At 41.9% G+C, this 17637-nt stretch overlaps 1 protein-coding gene across 1 annotated transcript in view; it reads right to left on the reverse strand.

Annotated features, from left to right (window-relative positions):
• Positions 1-1118: 1118 nt before the first annotated feature.
• LOC124258668 overlaps positions 1119-17637 on the reverse strand; it is a 37459-nt gene continuing 20940 nt past the window's right edge. Inside the window, exons 3-4 of the mRNA XM_046692743.1 lie at positions 6830-6921; positions 1119-2833 (exon numbers count right to left, since the gene is read on the reverse strand). Coding sequence (XP_046548699.1) covers positions 2514-2833; positions 6830-6921 — 412 coding nt within the window. The 3' untranslated portion in view covers positions 1119-2513. The remainder of the gene's footprint in view (positions 2834-6829; positions 6922-17637) is intronic.

Genomic DNA, 17637 nt, shown 5'->3' on the forward strand with positions numbered 1-17637 from the left:
GCCAAAAGGCTATTGCAAGTTATGTCCGTTCTATGTCCCTCCTGCTGAGTCAAGACTATCACATCTTTTATCAAGATCTTTGTGTAATAAACGGTGTCTTCATGACCCTTCCACCAATGTAGTCTGTCCTCACAGTCAATGTAGTCTGCGAAATGCATCAACTTAGTTGAACACCTTGGTTAACAACATTATATAACTACCTGCCAACAACATTATTTATAACACCTGTCGGCGCCTGCAATTAGTCTGTCTCACAGTCCCTGCACATTATTGTCCCTACAGCCTAGGCCTGAAATCTGATGCTGTCTGAACTAAATGACAGTTCCTGAACTGTCTCACAGTCCCTATTGTCCCTACAGCCTAGCCCTCTCCTGCAATGTAGTCTGTCTCACAGTCCCTGAACCACATTATTGTCCCTACAGCCTAGCCCTCCCTGCAATGTAGTCTGTCTCACAGTCCCTGAACCAGCCCTCCCTGCATTATTGTCCCTACATTGCCTAGCCCCCTCCCTGCAATGTAGTCTGTCTCACAGTCCCTGAACCACATTATTGTCCCTACAGCCTAGCCCTCCCTATGTAGTCCCTCCCCTGCAATGTAGTCTGTCCCTCACAGTCACCCTGAACCACATTATTGTCCCTACAGCCTAGCCCTCCCTGCAATGTAGTCTGTCTCACAGTCCCTGAACCACATTATTGTCCCTACAGCCTAGCCCTCCCTGCAATGTAGTCTGTCTCACAGTCCCTGAACCACATTATTGTCCCTACAGCCTAGCCCTCCCTGCAATGTAGTCTGTCTCACAGTCCCTGAACCACATTGTTGTCCCTACAGCCTAGCCCTCCCTGCAATGTAGTCTGTCTCACAGTCCCTGAACCACATTATTGTCCCTACAGCCTAGCCCTCCCTGCAATGTAGTCTGTCTCACAGTCCCTGAACCACATTATTGTCCCTACAGCCTAGCCCTCCCTGCAATGTAGTCTGTCTCACAGTCCCTGAACCACATTATTGTCCCTACAGCCTAGCCCTCCCTGCAATGTAGTCTGTCTCACAGTCCCTGAACCACATTATTGTCCCTACAGCCTAGCCCTCCCTGCAATGTAGTCTGTCTCACAGTCCCTGAACCACATTATTGTCCCTACAGCCTAGCCCTCCCTGCAATGTAGTCTGCCTCACAGTCCCTGAACCACATTATTGTCCCTACAGCCAAGCCCTCCACTGCAATGAGCCCTCCTCTTAATAAAGCAAGTTTAGATTTCCTTAGGTTCTGAATCTCACATCTCAATGGGGCTCCTCAATTTAAATGGTTTTATTTGTTAAGAACAAAATTATATATATTCAGGTACTAAGCGTTTTTTTAGTCTATTGTATTGTATGCATAATAAACAATTTGCCATCCATTATACACATGGTGATTAAAAGACATCGTGGTAAAGATTCCGATATACTTTAGTGGTAATTATAGTCGATTCCTGATATAGCCATGTCTGATATGAAAGCAGTGTTGTCTTACGGATCCATGATTATCTTTGGGAGGTTTTTTTGTTCTACTTTTGAACTTCGTTTCTGTGATATTTTGATTTCACACCACGCACAACCAGCATGACCAGAGTACAATCATGATTTCAACCTTTCTTTCTATGCGGTTTGGTACAGGTGCTGGTATTTTCGTCATTCGTGTGACGGTCAAAAAAATACTGTCACATTTATCAAACAGGTGTTTATTTGTTTATCAGACACTGGGGCAACATTAACCCGAGCTAAATTGTACATATGCAAAATATATTTACATATTCAAATACAAAATTTCGTTGAAAGCTATGCAAGGGTATGTTTGATCGCGGACGTCAATTGTAAGAAGACACCTATATACATATATACAGTTTGTTTTCCGGTTCGAATAAAACACTCTATTGCGGATTCAACAGAGTACCGAAAACTTAAAATAGGCGATCATTAAAAATTTTCATTATTTGAACAAGTAATCTTTTTAACAGAACGAGATAATTTAACGCGTAGAAAACAGTTGGCAATAGACATCTGCTGTGGGCCTGTATGTTTAGATGAATGAATAGTGAATAAAAATAAGCGAAGCAGTTGCCCTGTGAGAAAGTAGGTGAGTAATGTTTTAGGCCGCACACAGCACTGTTCCAACTGTGTGACGGGGGTCAACATAAACGAGGAGAAAAGTTAGCACTCGAAATTTAGACAAAAATCTCAAACACGTCAGTCAAAGGGTAGCTCATTCTGACCACCCAGGGTCGCGCACGATCATTTATGTAGGTGTACACTATCGATGTTTAGTTTCAATTTAATAATATTTCAAGACTGAGTGAAATTTGACAAATCCAAAAATACATGTCTTGTTGCAAACGTTCAAATAAACCCCGGAACAAAGATCTACTGAAGCATTATCTGGAGAACGTATGGTAATCACTACGCAAGTTCACTGCACTCCTGATAAAAACATACATCTTGGTTGAATCCAACCACTATTCTATTTCTGTACAAACATGTCGTCAGCCTTGTACATCTGGCAATGATTCCTTGCTTTTCAATATATTCTCTCTGGAATCGGTTCTCTTGTTACCATGGGAACGAGGTGTAAACCCATTTAAAATAGTCCACCTGGGTTCAGCTTGTGTGTTCTCTGTATTGATCATAGCACTGGGTTTGCTGCTCCTAACTGTGATTGGTCGACGAAGGTCTGACCGGAAATGCTCCGACTGAACGTTAAATTCTGGGAGACTTGGCCTGGGGATGGAATGTCTGGTACCCGCGCGACTCTGCACGGTCTGGCTGATAGTCTCGCCGAACACGCTTTTCCTGTGCACCAAACCTGGAGAATAAAACAAGAATTGCTCTGCTGAATATCGCCATTAACATGTTTATGCTTGAGGTCTTATTGTATACTACCCATCAAAAGTTTAGACTCACTGGTGTCAAACTAGCCACTTACTTTAGTCAACTGTTCTAAACTAGATTTTGCTACATATTCCATAATGTTTAAAGGTACTGTTTACACATGAACTAATGCATTGTAAAACACATTCGTAGCGTTGAAAACATGATTTTCATGAGTTCAATAAATTATGAAACAGTGAAAATTGGTGAATTCTTAACAAAACGTTAAAACGCAGCTCTTCACATGCAAGATATTTGCACAATGCTTTTCAGAAAATTGATGCATGATCCTTGTGCAATTCATCTGCATAAGCTTTGCAGATGGTTCCCCTAAGTTCCCATAACATATAGTGAGTGCTTTAAGTGAGTCTAAACTTTTGATGGGTAGTATATTTAGAACGATGGGGCGAATCGGCGGATGGGTGAGGGGTTGACTGGATGAGTAGGTAAGTGAGTGATGAATGAGTGGGTGAGTGAGGGAATGATTGTATGATTGAGGGAATGACCGGGTCAGTGAGAGAAGAGTGGACTAGGCAAATAACTGTGAGCAACAGTGAATGACTGCGAGGGAATGACCGGAACAGTGAGTGAGTGAGTGAGTGAGTGGGGAAATAAATGGGTAAGTGATTGGTTAGATTGGTTGAATGAACATCTAATGTATGATGGTTGACCGAGCGAGCAAAATGGTGTGGGGGATTCACAGTTCATTTTCAACCGATTTCACGAGAGTGTCAATGGTCGTTTAATAAACTTTCGGGGCAAATAATTAAAAAGGGGGGGACCCTTTTACCCCACCTCTGGATCCGCCTATGGTGAAGTTGTGATTATGGTAATCATCGACTTTATAATGCGTACCTATAATATCATTCAACCATGAGGTCTCAAACAATACAATTATGTACATAATTATTGGCAGACGTCACCTATACAAGCTTCAAGATGTTCAAAATATATCCTTCAGACTACTTTGAAGCGTCTTCTTCTGGATGTGATACCAGCTCTCATTTGTCCTTCTACAAATCTCACCTACCACAATAATATTGTATTAGCATCCCTTTCTGAATGCGGATATTTACACATAACCATGACAACCTCAAACCATTTCACTCTTTGTATAAAAAAGACAGTATCGTCACTGGAGGACATTCTAGAGAGTTGTGTGAATCTTCGCCCGGCATTGGCCAGATGCTTGATAACACTGACCGAACCAAGGCAAACAGTGTCGTGATACCAACACCCACTTACACCAACTCGGGGATTAACACTGTGGATTCAGCCAGACGGAATTACTATATTCGGACTCGTTCGTGTCAAATAAATCTTGTAGAATGCAGTAATGGAAGAACATTTTAATGTGCCATTTGTGCGCTTCGGATGTACTGATAAAGAACCATTTATCGAGTACCATGTTCGCGCTTTTCTGGGCAGTGATGAAAGAATCATGACATTGTAATAACATGTACCATGTATGCACTTCTGTGTGTAATAATGAAAGTATCATGTAATATGTACCATTGATGTTCTTCTGTGTGTGGTAAGAGAAAAACAATTTATCGTGTACCATTTATGCACTTCTGTAGGGAGTGGGGGAGTGAGTGAGTGAGTGGGTGGTTTGCTAATGAGTGAGTGTCTTTTTGTTGTGGGTAGGACCAATGGTGCAGTTTTCCGTTTTGAAGCCGATGAGTGATTGAGAGTCATTGGGCGAGAAGGTGGGTTTAGTGAGTAAGTGAGTGAGTGAGTGAGTTTAGTTTTACGCCACACTCAGCAATATTCAAGCTATATGGCGGCGGTCTGTAAATAATCGTGTCTTGACCAGACAATCCAGTGATCAACAGCATGAGCATCGATCTGCGCAATTGGGAACCGATGACATGTGTCAACCAAGCCAGCGAGCCTGACCACCCGATCCCGGTAGTCGCCTCTTACGGCAAGCAAGTAAGTACGCAACTGAACGAATATTCGGGGCGGTTAAGTGGGTACATTTATGTATGTGTGGTTCAGCGAATGGATTTTGGGTTTTGATGCAGAAGCGTGAATGAGTAAGCAAATAAATCTCAGTATTACCCAATGTCCTTCAAAAATACACAAAGTGGAGTATTCAAATTGACTTTCTCGGGCTAGGACACGTTTCTACCAATACTGGAAGGCAACACAACCTCTTCTCCCTGGCAATTTTTCAGTGGGCCCTTTTGGCTCAGTTCTACATGACCAAGGCAGATTCACGCCATAACCGATTATAGGCTCAACTTACGTGTCTATCAAAATTGGTTCTTGGTTAGACGTGTTTGCCATGAAAATATTCTGAGCCTGGTAGTAAAAGAATATAACCGGGACAAAAAATCGTCAAGGTGATCGATGGAAGCCACTTCATCTGCTGCGACAACGGCGAGACATGTCGCCGTGGTGTCGAGGACAGCGTTATTCGCCAAGAAACACAGTTGACGATGTGTCAAAACAGATCTACATATTCAACATGGACACGTGAATTCGTCCTTGTCGCTTTTTGTCTGAGCAAGTCATGTTTTGAACTGCATGATGCAAGATACATCTGGTGTTTAATGTAAACTTGACGTCATAGATATTAATGAGCCGAGTGTTTTTCTAATCATAAATATGACTTTAGTAATTAATTCATAATTAAAACATCTTTAATTTCCGTGTAGGAATACATTGCCCGTGTGAACAAATGATTTACGCATGCACTCAAACATCGGCAAACATTCATTTGAACTTTGTTTGAAAGTTAGGCAATGGTGTTTTGAGCTAAATGGCATCGGGGGTATGTATGGAGCTCCTTTGCATATTTATCTGATCGTGATACAATGTTTATCGCAACCGGTAATGCTATACATTTTTATAATATAAAACAGGGAAATTAAGAAATTCCACATTTACTCAAAGACACTAGAGGGGCGGTGGGGTAGCCAAGTGGATAAAGCGTTCGCTCGCCACGCCAAACACACGGCTTCGATTCCCCACATGGGTGCAATGTGTGTAACCCATTTCTGGTATTCCCCACCGTGATATTGCTGGAATATTGTTAAAAGCGTCGGGAAACTAAACTCACACAAATCTTTCTCCCAATGTCCTTATTATCTCGATCCGTCTTTGTTTAACTCTCACTCCCTAAATCAATGTCCTAGGCGGGGGGATAGTCTAGTGGTTAAAGCGTTCGCTCGTCACGCCAAAGACCCGGGTTCGATTCCCCACATGTGTATCATGTGTGAAGGCCATTCATTTCTGGTTTTCCCCACCGCGATATTGCTAGAATATTGCTAAAAGCGTTGGGAAACAAAACTCACTCAATGAGACACTAGATATGTCATTTTGGGCATAAACATACATGATGTAATGAGACATTGAAATATGCTCTGCATGACAATAAGACCAGTAGAAGTAGACTACTATTTCTTATTGGCTTAGTAATATATACTCATGCCAATAATGGTTGTCATCCCCTCCCCACCCCAACCCCCTACATACCTCACACCCCATCCCACACCCCCTCTCCAATTAAAAAAATTGAAGGGGGTGACAACCATTATTGGCATGAGTATATATTTCACAATGTTTTTACTGTAAGGAATAATTTGTAATATTAACGACACATTATTTCAACGGTTACAGCTGCTAAATGATTTAGCCCATGGTAACAAATTCAAACACTGCCCACCAACAATAGCCATTGAAGCCCCCCGGGGCCCCTGGGTGTGAGGACGTTTTGCACGCAATGACCTCGAGGCCTTGATTGACACAACACAGACGGTGAGTGAGTGAGTATGTCTACGCCGCTTTTAGCAATATTCCAGCAATATCACATCGGGGATTTACATGGTGAATCGGCGAGACGAGAGAACGCTTCCACCACAAGGCTACCCCACCGCCTCGACACAGCACAGAGAGTACACAGTAAGTGTGAGAGACCACTTACCATGGAGAGGTTTCCGGTGGCGACAGATGACGTAGGTGATGACGAGAATGATGACGCCGAATGCTGCTAAACCGGCGAGTATCAACCAGAATCTGTGAATTACAGTTGCATATTATCGTACAGATTTAACAAGACATAATGTTTTGGGAAAATTTTATGCATGGTCTTGTAATTCAGTTGATGAATTGTCGCATCTAGAAACCATATAGTGATCTGTTCGTGGGCTTCTAAAGAGATGCAACCCGGGCGTCTAATTTGTGTACGTATTCCTGTTTACAAATTAAAACACTTATGAGGTGACGTTTCAAACCGAAACATGAGTCTCATTAACCAATTCAGACAATGACCTACTTTTCAGCAGATGCAAATTCTCTCGTGTGAAAGTGAAAAGAGACACTACAAACAACTATGGTTATACTAAATTCCAATTCCTTGTTTCATCAGAAAATAGTATTTACAAATTAATTTTAATTTCAAAGTTTAAAATAATCGTATTTCTATATTTTCTGTCGAGGTTTAGGCAGCATGTTGTTAACTAAGACGTCACAGACTGCCCCTGTTTAAAGAGGTCGTACAATGATTCACAATTCATCTGGCTCACTGGTTACACCTTTTATGTGTTTTTGCGCTTATTAAATGTATTTTTGTAACGTACAATATGATTGATATAATATCAAGTCCGTACCAGACCGCCAAACTTCTCTAGCGCCAGAGCCTCGTTTTGAGATTTCCATTTGTGAGCGCGCTGTACGACAGGGCTCGCTGCAAGACGTGTTTGCAAGGATTAGAAGGAGCGTAGGGTTGCAATATACAAGTGATTAAATGTATCAAATAATACTGATTAATATTTATATATCCAGTTGAATGAGTTTGTCTCAAAATTCTGGACTGGTTATTGTAATAAGGTGCGCAATAGGACGGAACCCGGTCAGCAGGAAACGAGACTGTTGTGTAATCAATGGTTTGACTTGTCAACGTTGGTGGCGGAGAGAGGTTGGATTGGTGACCCTGTTCGGATCCTGACAGCCAAGTTGTTTTTAGTTCGGTCCAAGCATAAAGCACAAATGGCGTCTCCTGGAAGACGCGGATTGTTTTTTCGAAGTAAACCGGTAAGATCGAGTAGTAATGGGGCTGTTAACGTTATAGCGCCTCAAAGGCTAGGATTGTATACTTCCCAGGGAGTTGAAAATGAAAATCGAGTTCACACAGATCTTTCCACTAACGTAATAATAGCTTCGGATTGTTCGGTCTGGGGTTTAACACTACAGATGAAACGTTGTAGTTCTTATTGCTGTTTTGTTGTTCTTGTTTCATAATCTGACCCAGGAATTCGAGAAAAACTCCAGGTCTCTCTCGTGTCTGAGAAAAACGTACCTGATACGTCTCTTAGAAGATAAACGTTTCAAAGTACATCCCCTACACAGTATACTATATAATCTATATATACTACCCATCAAACGTTTAGACTCACTTAAAGCACTCACTATATGCTATACTGTTACATCGAAGATGGATTTCTCCACTAACTTAGGGGAACCATCTGCAAACCTTATGCAGATGCATTGCACGAGGATCATGCATCAATTTTCTGAAAAGCATGTGCAAATATCGTGCATGTGAACAGCTGCGTTTTGGTGTAAAGTTTTGTTAAGAATTCGCGAATTTTCACTGAGTTTCATGATTTATTGAACTCATGAAAATATTTTTTTCAACGTTACGAATTTGTTTTACAATACATCGGTTCATGTGTAAAGAGTACCTTTACACATAATGGAATATGTAGCAAAATCTAGTTTAGAACAGTTGCCTGAAGTAAGTGGCTACATTTACACTGGTGAGTCTAAACTTTTGATGGGTAGTATATTATAATTTATAAATACTCCCTACCATTACACATGGAAGCAGCATGTGCAGTGCGCCCTCAGTACATCCTCCCCCAATATTTTGGTACCCAACACACTCTCAGAAAACCAATACAAGCTTGACAAACCATTACCTGTGGTCCAGTTTGTGAAATTAGTTGTTTAACTTCAACATTTGGGTAAAATAATTTAGACAAATATAATCGCTGAATTTTTCCTATGCTGAAGTTCAAACGAATTAAAAGCCAGTATTGTGAACAGACTGTAGCTATATGTTTCTGTACAAACCGTCACAGAAATGTTGTAACAGCATCGATGACAGAAATGTAACAACAGCTAGCACAGAGTATAACAATAACAAACACGGCACCCCATCGCCATAAAGGTTTGAGAGGGTAATTGTACTTTATTCACAATATCACGTCACAAGTAATATCCTCTATTTCTACCTCAAAGACCTTGAACCTCACAACGCCCTCTACAAAATACTAGCACAAGGACGAAGCCAGTACCCAAAGGTGTTACAGAAAGTCAAGAAACCCCAAAGTGTGAAGCCCGGACAGCACTCTGTTAGACACCCAAGCTGTTGATATGTATACAGGGTTCAGTTGTTCATATATTCTAGGTTTTAGTCCGCTAAAAAGAAATGTGTCAAAAATAAGCGTAAGCAAGTAAGCGATAACTTGGCCAGATACGTCTGTGTGCCCTGCTTAAGACGGCTGGTGGATTTCCAACCGTAGGATCTGGATTAGAGAAGATCTCACGTTATCATGACAACGGCGATATCAACGAGATTCCGGGAGATTTCCTCTTGTGTGCCGATGCCAGACGAAGTTAACGTCAGTTTGGAACGACGTGACCTCAGAGCCGGAATAGCTGACGTGACCTTGAATCGTCCGAATCCAGCGAACTCATGGTGCCAAGGGATTCGTGGGTTTAGCGTACTTTCTGTGAAAATAGCCTCGACAAGCGTGAAGGAAGATAACGCTGCTTGAATAAAAAATACAACACAACACATATTTGCATTTTAGGTAAGAGTCCTTTTCAATATTGATACCTGATTTTAGTTATTTGTATATCGATGGAGAGTTTTGATAGTTCGGTTATTTTACAATCTTTTAGTTGATACTCAGAAAATTCACATTTGACTTGTTGTCAGCGTTTAAAACGTTATATTGACAAAAGTTGTCTGTGGTGTGCAATGTGTTTATTCTACAACATTTGCCTCTGTGTTGAATCTATCTGTCTATATACGTATATAAGGTGGAATAACAACAACGTATAGACGCTCACCCAGGTCAATACTCTGCTCGTTCAGCTATGGACATTCGCCTCAACATTCAGTGGAACTTTATTGACTTTGTGTGATATTGTATGTACCACGGGTTACTCGATACCCGTGTTTATATCGTGTTTATCTTCATCCCTCCATCAACTCAACCTTCCTTCCCCCATGCCTGTGTGGCTGTAGGTAAAACATCATGTCAAGCGCCCTTCAACGCGTAATGCCCACCGATCCTTACTCAGCTAACAAATCGTTATAACATGAAGATAGAAATGTGTACATGTCTAAATCGTACTATTGTTGGCAAAATATGTTGTCTTCCCAACAGCATTTCTTTTCTCTTTTTTAAAAAATAAAATCTTTATCAACATTTATAACAATTGTATGCTTGAATAGAAGATCTAAATAGTATAGCCGAATTTTGAGTATAATCTGTGAAATATGTAAAACATCGCTTTTGTTTAAAGCAATGGTTTATGGAAAAGCTTATAGTTCAGATGTTCTGATAGCCTCCTTGCTTATGAGGGCGTTTGGGTAACCTAGTGGTTCAAGTGTTCGCTCGTCACGACGAGGACCGGGTTCATTTCCTCATATGGGTACAATGAGTGAACCAATTTCAACATTGCTAAAAGCGGGGTAACCTAAACTCACTCACTTGCAGCAGAACGTGTTGTATATCTGTCTTAGGTGGGTTACCTTAGTTTCCGCATTCCTATTAACCTAAAACAATAGAGACAAGTTTGTGGATGCTTGTCCTAGTACTTCATTATATAGCATAATTGAATGAATCCTAAGAAGAATGCAAGTGAGTGAGTGAGTTATTATTTAACGTCACATCGGCAATATTGCAGCCATATCGTGACGAGAGGAATGCAAGACATATATATCCCGTGTGTGTAAAGTGTTCACGGTTGTCAGTTGTTCGTTTGAACCTCGTTCAACCCTTCAACAAGGGTTCGATTTGCTGTTTTGATGGGCTTGTAAAAAGTTTCTTCTTATTGATTTGGAATATCTAAAGTGGTTTTGTTGCTGAAATGTCTTGATTTGATTGATTTTGTTAATTAATGTGCATTTTAGGACGTGTGACTTATTAGTTGGCTTTTTATGGATTATATTAGGGAAGGGTTTTGGGTACTGATTTTCAAGAATTTAAACTTTCTGTGAATAAAATTACGGGTAGAGGTTGGGTTGGTTTGTAAGTGTACGTTTAGTGGACTAAACGTTATGGTAAACAAGCATCAAATAATTGTATTAGGGACAGGTGTTGCTTTATCAATAGATTATTACGAAGATATCGTTAAAGCATCTCGCCTAAGTGTCCATTCAGCCATTACCGTTACCCGTTACAGATGTTATCTGAATGGAATACAGCGTCATCAGATTGAGTATTTATCCGTTTTTATCCCAGTTCTGACAGAGACTCATCCACGCCATAATCTGGGATATAATCTGATGACAGAGCGATGTAAATGAGTGAATTATACCCAGTCAGTATCAGTAATAACCGCCATCATCTGGAACCATCTCCTTAATGGGGAGTCAGGGTGACCACACCTAGAGGCTTATCGCTTAATGCATGTCCGCTTCGGATGGACTTGTACTTAACGCTACGCTGGTCAATCCTGTTATAATCTGTGGGTAAGCGGGATACAATAGATTATTATCACGATAATCGATACCACTTGTGATTGACTTATCGATCTGACAGTTCCTTTGAAGCTACAAAGCATCAGGAGGTGGGCTGTGGAAGCTGAATGTACCCGGTAACTTTGAACAGCCATTGATCGAAAGATATAACCCAAGCATTGTTTATATGTTTATTACCCTGCTTCCTATTGACTGGCTAACTTGACTGACATCTGAAATTGTTGTTTTGTGACTTCGAGTCAACTTACACAGACTGCAGCATGAACGGCGCCTATGTTTATTTCAACATCCTTGATGCTGTTGCCTCTTCGGAATATACAAAGAAAGATAGGAAACGGAAGGGACGTAACTCTAACATTTGTGACGACATGGTGCAAAATCACTGAAGCGACATAAAAGATACGTTGAAAGGCAACATGCTGAGTCAATAAATATTATTAAAACCCAGTCCGTTTCATATCATTGAACTTGCTGGCAATGACACAGCATTATTGTGATCTACTGCGGGGACGTTATTGATAACTGACTGTTTGATATTAATGCATAAATAATCCATGGATTATTAGGTATGTTCTTAAACATAATGCATTTGTCAATACTACATTATTTTCCAACCTTTTAATGTTATTGTAAATACTGTTAATGTTCCAAATGCGTTCGCGTGCCCTAGACCAATACATCATGTTCCTGCTAAGGATTGAAATATTTCTAAAGATGTCACACAGGAGTTCTTTAAACTTCAATCATGAATGGCCGGGAGAAAATTTATGGTCACATAATACCATTAGCGGTTATTCCTATGGAAGTGATTATGACAGATTTAATACATAAAAGTTGACTCTGTAGTAGATTGGAAGCTGTATTTCTCGTTAGGAAGGAATACATTATGTGTTCCACGTGTGTCGGTCTATACAAGAATCATAGAAAGGGTAATATATATTATACAGATCAGAGATCCTGCTGGGGATTTCGGGTTCTCTGGGTATTCTGGGTTCTGATGGTCCCAGGATTCATCTTGTGTCTCTGTCAGGATTCCGGGGGATTCTGAGTTTCCCATGCTTGTGTCTCTGTCGGGATTCTTGGGGGATTCTGAGTTTCCCATGCTTGTGTCTCTGTCGGGATTTTGGGGGATTCTGAGTTTCCCAGGCTTGTGTCTCTGTTGGGATTCTGGGGATTCTGAGTTTCCCAGGCTTGTGTCTCTGTCGGGATTTTGGGGATTCTGAGTTTCCCATGCTTGTGTCTCTGTTGGGATTTTGGGGATTCTGAGTTTCCCAGGCTTGTGTCTCTGTTGGGATTCCGGGGATTCTGAGTTTCCCATGCTTGGCTGTCTTGTGTCTCTGTTCCCAGGCTTGTGTCTCTGTTGGGATTTTGAGGGATTCTGAGTTTCCCATGCTTGTGTCTCTGTTGGGATTTTGAGGGATTCTGAGTTTCCCATGCTTGTGTCTCTGTTGGGATTTTGGGGGATTCTGAGTTTCCCAGGCTTGTGTCTCTGCTGGTTCGGGATTTTGAGGGGGTCTCTGTTCCAGGGGATTCTGAGTTTCCCATGCTTGTGTCTCTGTTGGGATTTTGGGGGATTCTGAGTTTCCCATGCTTGTGTCTCTGTTGGGATTCTGCTTGGGATTTTGGGGATTCTGGGGATCTCTGTTGGGATTTTGGGGATTCCCATGCTTGTGTCTCTGTCATTTTGGGGATTCTGAGTTTCCCAGGCTTGTGTCTCTGTTGGGATTTCCGGGGGATTCTGAGTTTCCCATGCTTGTGTCTCTGTTGGGATTCCGGGGATTCTGAGTTTCCCAGGCTTGTGTCTCTGTTGGGATTTTGAGGGATTCTGAGTTTCCCATGCTTGTGTCTCTTGGGTGGGGATTCTGAGGGCTTGTGTCTCTGTTGGGATTTCCTGTTGGGGGATTCTGAGTTTCCCAGGCTTGTGTCTCTGTTGGGATTCCGGGGATTCTGGGGATTTCCCATGCTTGTGTCTCTGGGGATTCCAGGGATTCAGGCTTGTGGGGATTCTGAGTTTCCCATGCTTGTGTCTCAAGTTCGGGATTTCGGGGATTCTGAGTTTCCCAGGCTTGTGTCTCTGCAGGATTCCGGGGATTTACCAGGCTTGTGTCTCGGGGATTCAGGAGCAGGCAAAATGTTTTTACCACCGGGGGATTCCGAGGCAAAAATGGTTACCAGTGCCTCATGCTTGTCTCTTGGGATTCCCGATTAGGACATGCTCTCGATAACCAATGTTTATATCGCCATTGGGATTCCTGGATAGAACAGCTCTCCAGCATCCAAAATGGGATTCCGGAGCAAACTAGTTTCTCAGTGTAACATGTTTGCCTATAGGGCATTACGGGTCAGAATACCTTCTCAGTGCCCCATGTTTGTCTGTTGGGATTCCGGGTCAGATAGCTTCTCAGTGTCACATGCTGTTCTGTTTGGGATTCCGTGTTAGAATAGCTTCTCAGTGACACATGCTTGTCTGTAGGGTATTCTGGATTCAGAATAGCTTCTCAGTGCCCCATGTTTGTCTGTAGGGTATTCCGGGTCAAATAGATTCTCAGTGTCACATGCTTGTCTGTAGGGAATTCCGGGCCGGAATAGCTTCTGTTTCACATGCTTTTCTGTTATCGGATTCCGGGAATATGTCTTTCCGTAGGATTCCTAAGTAGAATATGTCCTCAATGACCCATGTTTGTCTCTGGCGGATTATCGGTGAGAACCGGTTCCAAGTATACCTGTCTCTCTGGGGATTCTGAAGCAGAACAGTCACTCAGTACATTATGTCTGTAATATTATCCCCATGGCTGTCCCTCTGGTGGATTCCGAAGCAGAAAAGCCACTCAGTACACGATACTTGTCTCCCCGTGAGGTTCTAAAGTAGATTATGTACGTACTATACTGGACCACAAAAGAAACGTCGCTTTTCAAAACCAAATACGAGATTTTGTTCTTACAAAATGGTGTTTGTATTATGAATGTATCGTTTTGTTAACATGTTTTTCAATCTAAATTGACAGTTATTACCAACATCAGTGTTTTCTGATGAAAAAGCATATTGACCAAACGCACCTAAAAAGGCAGACGTGGTAAAAGGTTCCGTATGACATTCGTGAAAATGAAAATGCACGTGCATATCGTGACAACCCTACCAATGAAAGCGAGTTCTAAACTCGCTTGAAATCATTTTGGTTTAGACACAATCGCCATGGCACGAATTAAGAGAGATCAGAGGAACCAAGTCTTGGAACGATTGCAAGTTGGCCAGACTGCACGGAGGGTAGCCAATCATTTTAAGACTGTTTTATATCTCTTTTCAAACAGCGCCTATGCGATATTTTCATTCAAGAGTGGTCTATGTCCATTAGTACTTCTAGATATTTAGAATATTATGCCTCTCATAAGTCTTTGCTAGAACCAGAATTGTATATTTTAAATTTTCATGATAAATCTTTGATAAGAGCTTTATGTAACTTTAAGAATTGGTTTTCATGATTTCTGTGTAAATAGGGCACGTAAACATGGTATTTCTACAGAATGTAAAAGTGATTTGATCTGTTCTAATTGTAATACAGGCGCTATAGAGAATGAGTTCCATGACATGTTTGTATGCACCCAGTATCTAAGTTTGCGAAAAAAGTATATGCCATTTCTTTCACACACTGTTATAGATAAACATTCACTGTCAAATTTGTTAAATTCTAAGAATATTATGACCATTAAGTCTGTAGCAATTAATCTCAAACATATTTTTACTGTGCGTAGCCATAAATCTAACCATGTATGAAACCATATGTTCACGTGACTTGCATAGTATTCTGTAACAACGATAATTGTAATGTAGGCCTTAAGGCCAGAATTACTGAATAAACTGAATCTGAATCTGAATCAATCATTTTAATGTTCATGAAAGGACAATCTACCGACTGCAGGAGTGGTATCAGGGCACTAACAGCATCCAAGACCGTCCATGCAGTGGGCGACATTAACTAACATCGTAACGTCAAGACCGACAGATTGTGCGCCACCATCTGCAGGATCGCTTCCCCAGAGCGACGGAAACAGCACGCCAGGCCATTGGGACTCACAACAGACCCGTCAGTGCTGATACAGTGCGTCGAGGTTTGCGCGGAAGAAACCTCACAGACCATATCGTAGTCCCGTCCTCACCGCTCATCACCGACAAACCGACTGCAATGGGCAACTCAGCATCGAAATTGGTGTTATAGACAATGAAGAACTGTGCTTTTTTTTCTCATGAAAAGCCCATATTGTGTTTCGACTTTCGATGGCAGAGTGAGAGTATGGTGAAGGCGGGGGAATTGTTTTCCAATGAGTGTATTGTTGAAAGAGACTCGTGGGGTAGTCCAAGCATCATGGTGTGGGGTGCAATCGGTCTGAGTAACATTGGACTTCCTAAGACAGCATGGCATCCCAAACCCTACAACAGCATGCACTAAGTCTTGATTTGAGTCCAATAGAACACCTCTGGGACGATATTCAAGGAAGACTGAATGACCTCCACCCAAGGCCGACAACTGCTGCTGGACTCGATCAGGCATTTCACAGAGTATGAACCCAAGTGCCTATGGCCTTCATCAACCGGCTAATTCATTCCATGTACAGACGATGCAACGCTTTCATCGATGCCCATAGAGGCCACACACAATACTGACTTTGGGGTATCTTTATGATACCATATTTGGTGATTTTTTTTGGTATGAACTCTAAATTTGATTCCCAAAATGTGGTAGCCATAATTATCAAGTTTGAACTCAATCCTTCGTTTTGATTGCTAATTAGAGTGAATTGAAGTGTGTGCTTCAAGAAACCGCTTTCGGTGCGACATTTCTTTTGTGGTTCAGTATATTATTCCTATACCTGTCTCTCACAGGGAGCGGGTATTTTAAGTTGGATTACTTGTCCCCAATCCCTTTCACATTTGTGAATAAAATATATATGTTTAAATCAAATTTCAATCAAACCTGTCTCTCCGGGGATTCAGAAGCAGTACAGTCACTCAGTACGTTATGTCCATTAAACTATCCCCACGATTGTCTCCCCGTGGGATTCTTGAGTAGATTATGGCCATAATAACCTTTTTTTGGCCTTCTTGAGGAATCCGGTTCCTACCAGGCCTCCAGGACTTCATGCTTCAGACCAGGACAGGTTCTGTGTATCCCACCCATGCTGGTCTCCCTGTGGGATACAGGATCAGAATATGTCCTCCATGTTCCACGCTTGTCACCCTGTGGGATACAGGATCAGAATATGTTCTCCATGTTCCATACTTGTCTCCCTGTGGGATTCAGGATCAGAATATGTCTCCCATATCCCATGCTTGTCACCCTGTGGGATACAGGATCAGAATATGTCCTCCATGTTCCATGCTTGTCTCTCTGTGGGATACAGGATCAGAATATGTCCTCCATGTTCCATGCTTGTCTCCCTGTGGGATACAGGATCAGAATATGTTCTCCATGTTCCATGCTTGTCTCCCTGTGGGATTCAGGATCAGAATATGTTATCCATGTTCCATGCTTGTCTCTCTGTGGGATTCAAGATCAGAATATGTCTCCCATATCCCACGCTTGTCTCCCTGTGGGATTCAGGATCAGAATATGTTCTCCATGTTCCATGCTTGTCTCCCTGTGGGATTCAGGATCAGAATATGTCCTCCATGGTCCATGCTTGTCTCCCTGTGGGATTCAGGATCAGAATATGTCCTCCATGTTCCACGCTTGTTTCCCTGTGGGATTCAAGATCAGAATATGTCCTCCATGTTCCACGCTTGTCTCCCTGTGGGATACAGGATCAGAATATGTCCTCCATGTTCCACGCTTGTCTCCCTGTGGGATTCAAGATCAGAATATGTCCTCCATGTTCCACGCTTGTCACCCTGTGGGATACAGGATCAGAATATGTTCTCCATGTTCCATGCTTGTCTCCCTGTGGGATTCAGAATCAGAATATGTTCTCCATGTTCCATGCTTGTCTCCCTGTGGGATTCAGGATCAGAATATGTCCTC

This window comes from Haliotis rubra, unplaced genomic scaffold, assembly GCF_003918875.1.
Source record: "Haliotis rubra isolate DU_JTF1 unplaced genomic scaffold, ASM391887v1 Scf7, whole genome shotgun sequence".
NCBI classification, from domain to species: domain Eukaryota; kingdom Metazoa; phylum Mollusca; class Gastropoda; order Lepetellida; family Haliotidae; genus Haliotis; species Haliotis rubra.